We start from the raw sequence: 8,121 nt of genomic DNA, 5'->3' as shown, positions 1-8,121 counted from the left end.
GTACCCCTGCCTTTCTCCCCTCAGACATTCCTGGGTTGGCTCTTCAGAGCAACTCCCTCCCCTTTTCCCTTCCCTTATAAACCTCAGCCAGCGTGTGCTGGGGGGTCACAGTTTCTGGGCTTTCAGCCCCTCCGCCTTTCCCCTGCTCTCCTTCCCCCTTCTCCTCCCCTGGAACCCCACCCGAAGATCCTAATAAACCTCCCTGGAAGAACAGAAACTGTTTCCGTATGTTTCTTCGCCCCACCATGGTTCCCGCCAGATTTCTGTCCCCCGAGCTCCACGCCGCCACTGCACGCTCCCCAGACCTGGCTCCCGCACCTTGCCTGGCTCCCGCGTCCCGCGCAGCTGTTTGCCGTGTGGCATTAGGGCTTCGGCTGCTTTTCGGGGACATCGTCACACAAATTCTCTTGACAAAATGGTTTCTGCTTCAAATTTCCTAAGTGATGCACAGAAGCAGTATCTCACAGGAAGGGAAAGATTGCTCCATATATGTTACCAAGACACTCCCATACCACAGGAATGTGCCTACCAGCCCTTGGCTAACCCATTTAATTACAGATTTATAAGGCAATATGCTATTTAATCAAAGAAATGGCTAATACAACTGTGTTTGACCTCTTTTATTAGCATATTTTATGTTCATACTTTACAATATAATAAGTTATATATACAGCATTAAACAAAGTTATTAGAAAGTAAGCTTTGGCAAGACCTACAGGATTCTTTTTTCAATCCTGTACACCTTTTGTGTAACAATAAAAATACTGTATACTAAATAAAATAATGTTAAATAGTCTGTGTTTGCATTGGCACCATCAGTTTCAAAACCCTAACTTTTCATGGCCCAATACATAAAAAAGAAGATTCCTGTATCTTCTTTATCCTCTTTTTAACAAATAAGTGATGTGTAGTTTTACATGGCACATAAAACATAGGAGGCAGTTCACTGAATAACACTGTAGTTACACACTGGCACAAGAAAAATAGAATCTTGATGCTTTCTTTTTTTCTCTTTCTTTCCCTTTCTTTGAAATTCTAGTAGCAATAGTAAAAAACTGCAAATTCATGGTCTTAAAAATCATGTTGAAGATTGCTGAGCTGTAAGCAGTTCTAGAAATCTTATTGAAGCCTGTTAAATCTGTATAAATTTGTCATTGATTTCAAGACAGTAAGAATATAACTCCCAAATTCAACATCAATCAGCGGGTTAAATTTTAGATAAATGCAGCTTGCTGCATAATTGAAAGAAGAGTTAAAATCTCATCAAATTTGGCATAGGCAGATTAATGAAGAGTGTTATATGATGTGAAAGAAAGGGTGGAAAAAAAAGAGCAATAGGTTTTGTGATGCAGTACGTACTTTCCTGATATACAAATCAAGTGCTGAAAAGATACTACTTATAGATGTTAAAGGGTGATGCTAAATGTTTTGCACAATTATGATACTATGATAGATAAGATCTACTTACTAAGTGATGGAATACTGGTTGTCTAATTCTGGGTAATAGTTAATATTTTTAATAGCATTTTCTTCACTCATGCATTTGTAATTGACATATCTCTTAATTTTGTGGTTGCACTTGGTGAAATCTGCCATCACTATTTTAGCTATAAATTAGGCAAATAGGTTTGGTAATCAATACTGACTTGTGGTCTGAATGAATTTTAGAGAAATTTTAACTGTTAAAATCCGACATTAGTTAAAAGAAAAACAAATTTAAGTCAATTTTGTACTTCACAAACTTACAATAATGATTTACCTTCTAGATGAGTTTGATGTCACTGGTGGATTCTGTGCTCATGGTCTAGGCTTACAAGAGTAAAGCATTAAAAACCACTTTTTCCTCTGTGTTTCAAGTGTCTGTAAAGAAATCTACTCTTTGCTCTTTGTGTCACGTGCACCACTGTTGTCTGAAATTCCTCTGGTTGAAATATAATTTGATATATAGATGTCACTGTAGGAAAAGTGTATTTTTAATGGTAATGGACAATCTGGTTTTGGTTTTGTGTTCTTCTTAATGGTAAAGAAGAGAAGATCTTGCTCTCAAGTTGCAAGGAGTGATTGCTCACTTTCACTGCCCACTTGCCAACCAGCTTGTCCTCGGCAAGTCAGAAGTATGAATTCATAATTTCTGAAATGTCAGTATGGACCAAGAATGCATTTATGTGCATCATGTAGATTGTTTTGAAGCACTTCAATCTTCTGTTGACTCTTTTTTCCTGTAGCATAGTTAGCTAATCTGAGGACAGTGTATACACACCTATGCACATACTTCTAGATTCAACAAACCCATAATAAGTATAGAAAATTAAACTGCTTGGAGCAGATAGAGATGGATGTGCCTAATGTGTATTAATTGATACTGTAGCTGTGGTACTGCTTCTGACTGTAACTGTTCAACCATTGAACCATTAAATGAAGCCCTAAGAGACAGGAATATTTTCAGAGAGCAAATCAATGCCTTTCTTGAACGCCAGGCAGGAAGGGTATCAGCAGGGTTATTTGCCCTGCTACTCATACACAGATTGCAAAATGGATGGTTGTGTGTCCACTTATTATCAGTAACTGTTTAACATGATCATTTTGTTTAATGACATGTTTCATGCCAAGCTTCTCGGGAGATTTCTGCTCATGTTTTGGTAGATGTGTAACTTCACTTTCAGAAGTCAAAGACAAGAGCTTCCAATTGGTTATCGTGAGCAATTATGTAGAAGGAGCATCAATGGTCTTTAGTCCAAAGTCTTTGATGCTGTGCTTACTGGAGTCCCACTTCTTTGGGCTGATGTGGAAGTGCAGGCTGCAGGCAGGCATGTCAGGATGTCCCTGCTGGTTCAGGAGCCGGCATTGCTTGTGCCCACTCCAGAATATCTGCGCACAAGGATTCAACAGCATCCAATCGCTCGATTTGCACCAGCTTGGTGAGCAGTTCTGGGATGCTGTAACCTGCCGTGCTGATGCGGTCAAACAGCTGCATGCCATCTGTCATCCCACCGATCTCATCCCTCTTCAGCCCAAAGCTCTCGGCCAGGTGACGCCACGTTTTCACTATGGCTTTCTCTGTGTTGTACGTCGAGCTGAGCATTCGGCTGGTTTTCTCCAGGCAGTCAAATGGCAGCTCTGTAGGGCTCAGACCTGCAAAGGGAGAGGTGGATTGTCAGGTGGGTCTGGGCACAAGTCTTGGCATTTATTAAAGTACAACAGATCACACTGCTAGCAATGAACACAGCTACAATCTTTGATAGTTCATGACTGGTATGTCTAGCCCCAAAGTTATTACTCTGTATTACCAAATTAATTCTTCATAATGACAGCAGAATACCATAATTAGGGTAAAAAGTTGCCTAGAAAAGAAGTACTAGATGGGTTATGTGAATTCCCATAGCTCTGCCCTTACTTCAACAATTTACTAGCTGTTAAAAAAAGTATATTGCAACTGTGTCCCTAGTGAGCAGCCCCATTAATACACCTCTGCACGTCAGGCTCAGTGTTTGAGCTCCAGAGACAGCTTTGACCCTTCCCTGAGACTGTCACCAGCAGCTGCTGAAACACGTCTGTAATTGAAAGTTGCCCTTGTAGGAGAGCGAGAAGTGCGGTGAAGCAATGATGCCAGATGCCAGCATAAACGTCTCCACAAGTGCTATACTGTCATTACTACCATGAATCTCTAGGGAGGATTTAATATTCATCCTGTGGGGAAAAGGCTCTTTTCTCCTGGACATATTTTCTATGTATTCATGGTCAGAAAACAGAGGAGATAAAATCAGCTACAGCTTTTTACCCAAACCAGTCTTTTGCTTCTGTGGTTTTCCTGCTTCTTACTCAACAGCAGTAATTTGATGGAAGACAGAGCTCCCTGAATTACAGGATACTCATACATGTGAACACAAATTGTGTGTGTGCGGGGAGGTAAATGCAGTCAGGTCTCCTGTTCTTCAGGGAACTTAATTCATGCCTTTTCTGCTTAAACAGTTCAGGTAGTCAAGTGCTAAACAGGGTTAAAACACAGCCTAGAAACTCCACAATTGGTTGTGAGATGTGGGACAGAATTTAGAGAAGAGGAGTAGGTTGAGACTTGTGTCTTAGCCTCAATCCTGACCCTCCCCAACTCACACTTTCAAATTTGGAAAAACTTTTTATCTGTTATCTAAATAAATAAGTCCAACTGGTTTCCTCTAGATGGAGAATGCAAAAGTGCTTCTTTGCATCTTGGTCTGTCTGCGTGTCCCAGCACAGCCTGTCACAACTCTTCTTGCTCTCCACAGGAAGGAACTCCAAGCACATACCCAGAAGGAAGTCATAACTCCAGCCCCAGCCCAGCCTGGACAGCTCTGAGGTCAGAGCACCATGGGGTTCCTGGCACGTGAATACAAATCTGCCCACAGAGCATCTTCTCTGGACTGGGACTATTTTCTGTAGATAGCTAGAGGCCTTTCTTATTTTATAGCAAGTGCTTGTGATAGAATTTCATGCTGGTTACTGTAGGTGCAAATTGTACACTCACCTTCTGCAACATCGCATACGTTAGCATACACGTCAAGTATCTTTTTCCTTCGACTTTGAATCTAAATGAGAAGAGTTTTATTTCATTAATTTTTCAGTTACACAAGTAAACAATTAGCAGACAGCAGTGGAAAGTCTGTGGGATATCTCCATTTCATGGGGTTATCACACAGTGTCTTCAAGGGTCCCTTTGGAAGACTCAAAGAAAATGACACACCAGTTATTCCATGAAGCATAAACAAATTTCTGATTTCCCTTGCCACTGCTAAAGATCTTTCTTTCCAACTTCTAGACTTTTTTTGAGAGCAAGCGCTTTTCTGCTCCAAGTGTTTGTATATTTTATTTCTCTTTCAGACCGAGACAAACTCCTGAGAATGAGGATAAATCCATTATCATGTATGCAGACAATTAATGTAGGGATGTCCAGGTAAACCAGGTCAGGACTGGATACAGGGAATTAAATTCAGACTGAAATTGCCTTCCAGTAATCGAAGAGGACTGTAGAGGAGGGGATGAGGGGATCTTCCTTTCTGTCACTTGACATAGACCTGCTTCATGCATTACTAATTAACTGAAATATTTTGCAGATAGATTAAAAAAAATAAATCAGTGAAGCTTTGGAGAGGAAAAACTGGAGGTTCAGGGGGCTGTAACTATTTTTGACAAGAAACAGAACTGAAAACCTGACATTTTCCAAGCTAAAAATGGACATTTTTATATAGTTCCATTTAGCAAAATATTCTCAAGGGTTGGTTTTGGATTCAATGTGGAGTGAAAACAAATGTCAAAATGTCATGAGCTCTCAGGTACTGAAATTTTCTTCCCTATGCCAGCTCTCATTAGGACTGAGCTTTCTGAAAAGCTGTCTTTCTGAAAGGACTCCACCATTATCTCCACCAAATTGTCACTTTTCACCGCAAATAAGGCTAGAATAAAAGCTCTGCTTTCAGTATTTTGCTTTGTGGAAAGATTTTCCTAATTTTATTTGGGCTGTGAAGGGCAAATGTTTATCTGTGAAGGACTGTGTTTATTTGCCACTGTGAAGGGCAAGCCACATCACTGACTTGGATTAATGGACTTGCAGCTGGAGAGCTCCAAGTGGCTGCTCCACCTGAAGCGTGTCTGGCAGGTGCAGTGCAAGTGCACTGTATTGCAGGGTAATGCCTTGCAGACACTGATTGTTGTTCACATCTTCTTCATGTAATTTGTGTGTGCTTAGTTGGTCATTTTGCTGTTGTAGGCTTGGATTATATGTTTTAGAACCTTGAAAACAGGAAATTTTCTTTTAATGGGGTTTATTAAAACTTCTCCTAAGAAAATTGTTGGATCCTTATTTTCATTCTCCCCTCCCCTTTAGGGCAAAGAGGCAGGTTGAATAATTCCATGCTTGTGAATAATTATGCAAGATGCTCTTTTCACCAGAGCAAGAAGATGGGCGATTTTTAAACTTTATGCTAAAAGCAAACAGACAGTGTTTAGCCTAATGATCCTCTGTGTGGCAGCTCATTGCAGATGGGTTTTGTTATAACTAGGAAGAAGCAGACTTGGTTAATAACAAGCCTCTCATTTTCTTTATCCTTGTCCAACTGCTCTGAATACTCTTTTCTAGTGTATTTTCTCTTTTCTAGCTAGTAGCTAGTATTTTCTAGCTACTTTGTGCTAGTAATGCTACTTAATTCCCAATCTGAAGAAAATTACTGCTTTTCTTGCTTCTGGCAACTGGCTTAACTGTGACATCTTAGGTGTGGAGTGGAGAATCTTGATGCAATCTGCACTTTCATGGGAAAGTCTGTCAGCCTTGTCAGCAGCCTTTAGTCCATGAGGATGTGTGTTAGAATAGGTGTGGAAGAAATAGTTCATGCCTTAGGTGCACTTATGAGCTATCTAAATGACTCTGTAGAACGTATCTATGATATATGCTCTTTAGAAGGTAAGGTGCTTCTTATTAAATATTCTGATATCATGACTACCCAAGGTGTATTATCCTATTTCAAGCCCGTGCTTACAGAAGTATTGTAATGTGGGATATTTAGAGAGACCTCAAAAACCTGAACTTTAAAATGTGAGCATTGTGGTCATAAATGTTCATAAATGTCCACAACTAGAAAACCATTTAGCTTGTGTTGATACTTTGTGTATTTGATCTCAGCTGAAAAAATGAGCTGTTTTAGAAAATTTGAGCTGATCCATCCCAACAATTTAAAACATGCAAACATGAAAAAATGCATTTTCAAACCTATTTTTTTCTTAAACAATATCTAATGTTTAATATTAATGATGCAATTTTGACCCAGCTATTGCCATTTAAAAATAAATTTGAAATACTAAAAAAAATTGAGCAGACACCATCTTTTTAAGGATAGTTTTATGTTAACACAAACTAAAAGGTTGTGTGGGTGAAGTGTGACCTTAACTGTGCCTTAAAATACTCCAAGTGAGATAAAAAGCCCTGAACAGTACATTCTCAGCAGGAAGAAGCAAAGGCCTTCCACAGCAAAACAGTGGATTACAGTGTCCTTCAGAGCACAGGAATGACGTCCAAAGCATGTGTGTGTTTTTAAAAATTCCACATGAAAACCAAGCACAACACCGGATATTACTGAGAAGTCTGTGCCATGGAAATACCAATACAGCTGGGTCAAGGTGCTCAGATGCTCTGCTGTCCGCTGAATTCAGCCATGGTGCTACATTATTTTACTGTCTTAGCATTAGCTATAACAGGAGATTGCTGTTGTTAGGGGTTTTTCTTTCTTTAGACTATAAAATATAATACTCAAATAAACGAAGAAATTAATGCTGTAGAAAATTTGATTTTCTTCCCTGAACACTATACATGTACATATATTTCATTATGCAAAGGAGATTCTATAAGAAGATTGTCTGGAGAAGCTCTTGTAAATCAATCTGGTCTACACTACAATGTATTTTGGGGGGTGGGGGGGTTAGCTTGTATATTTTTTTCAGTAAGAAGTAGAAAAATTATTTCAGTTTTTAAATCTCAAGGTAGCCTTACCCCAGTTGATTTATTGCTTGTAGAAGATTTATCTCTGGCCAAATGCACTAAAGATAACAAGCATCTCTCTGGAGTCCCTTGCTTGTCGACTGCAGCTTCTTCATCACTATCCATACTCCGGCTTAGAAGTCGTTCATTCTCAGAAGATGCATCATTTTCACTGTAAAATGAAGGATATGCTTATCTTAGTGAAGCCTCTCATGGGCTGACTCCAGTCATCTCCTTTTCGCTATCAGAGAGTAATTGAATCAAAGTGTCTTCCATTTTTTAAAATGCCTTTCCTCCAAAATCCTGTGAATGTAACAGCCTTCACCAGCCCAGGGTGTACGTGCAATGCCCACACAGCCACATGCAGCTACCAGGAATCCTTTTAGAGAGGCATTTTCCAGCTGAGGACAGTGTTTAGCCCACCTTGACTGTGTTACCCAGGCAGGTTTGGCAGAGAAAAGATGGGGAAAACTATCACACCATCCCATCCAGAGGATGCTACAGACAAGGGATTTCCTTAAGGCCTGTAGCAGCTATTTTCACTCTGCCTGCCTAGAACGGAAGGGGAACCTCACTAAGGCCATCAGATCCCAGGAATGAACCTCTCAAAAAGGAGATAG

The 8,121-nt window shown here is 39.9% G+C and overlaps 1 protein-coding gene across 3 annotated transcripts in view; it reads right to left on the bottom strand.

The window, feature by feature from the left end:
* Positions 1 to 605: 605 nt before the first annotated feature.
* Positions 606 to 8,121, bottom strand: part of EDAR (ectodysplasin A receptor) — a 73,358-nt gene continuing 65,842 nt past the window's right edge. For all 3 annotated transcript variants that reach the window (XM_085053752.1, XM_085053737.1, XM_085053744.1), the window contains exons 10-12: positions 7,514 to 7,673; positions 4,502 to 4,562; positions 606 to 3,132 (exon numbers count right to left, since the gene is read on the bottom strand). In XM_085053752.1, coding sequence (XP_084909878.1) covers positions 2,813 to 3,132; positions 4,502 to 4,562; positions 7,514 to 7,673 — 541 coding nt within the window. In that variant the 3' untranslated portion in view covers positions 606 to 2,812. The remainder of the gene's footprint in view (positions 3,133 to 4,501; positions 4,563 to 7,513; positions 7,674 to 8,121) is intronic.

Source organism: Lichenostomus cassidix, chromosome 1, assembly GCF_008360975.1.
Source record: "Lichenostomus cassidix isolate B80296 chromosome 1, HeHo_3.0, whole genome shotgun sequence".
In the NCBI taxonomy this organism is placed as follows: domain Eukaryota; kingdom Metazoa; phylum Chordata; class Aves; order Passeriformes; family Meliphagidae; genus Lichenostomus; species Lichenostomus cassidix.
The sequence above is the reverse complement of the archived record's forward strand: the minus strand, read 5'-3'. Positions and strand labels throughout refer to the sequence as shown.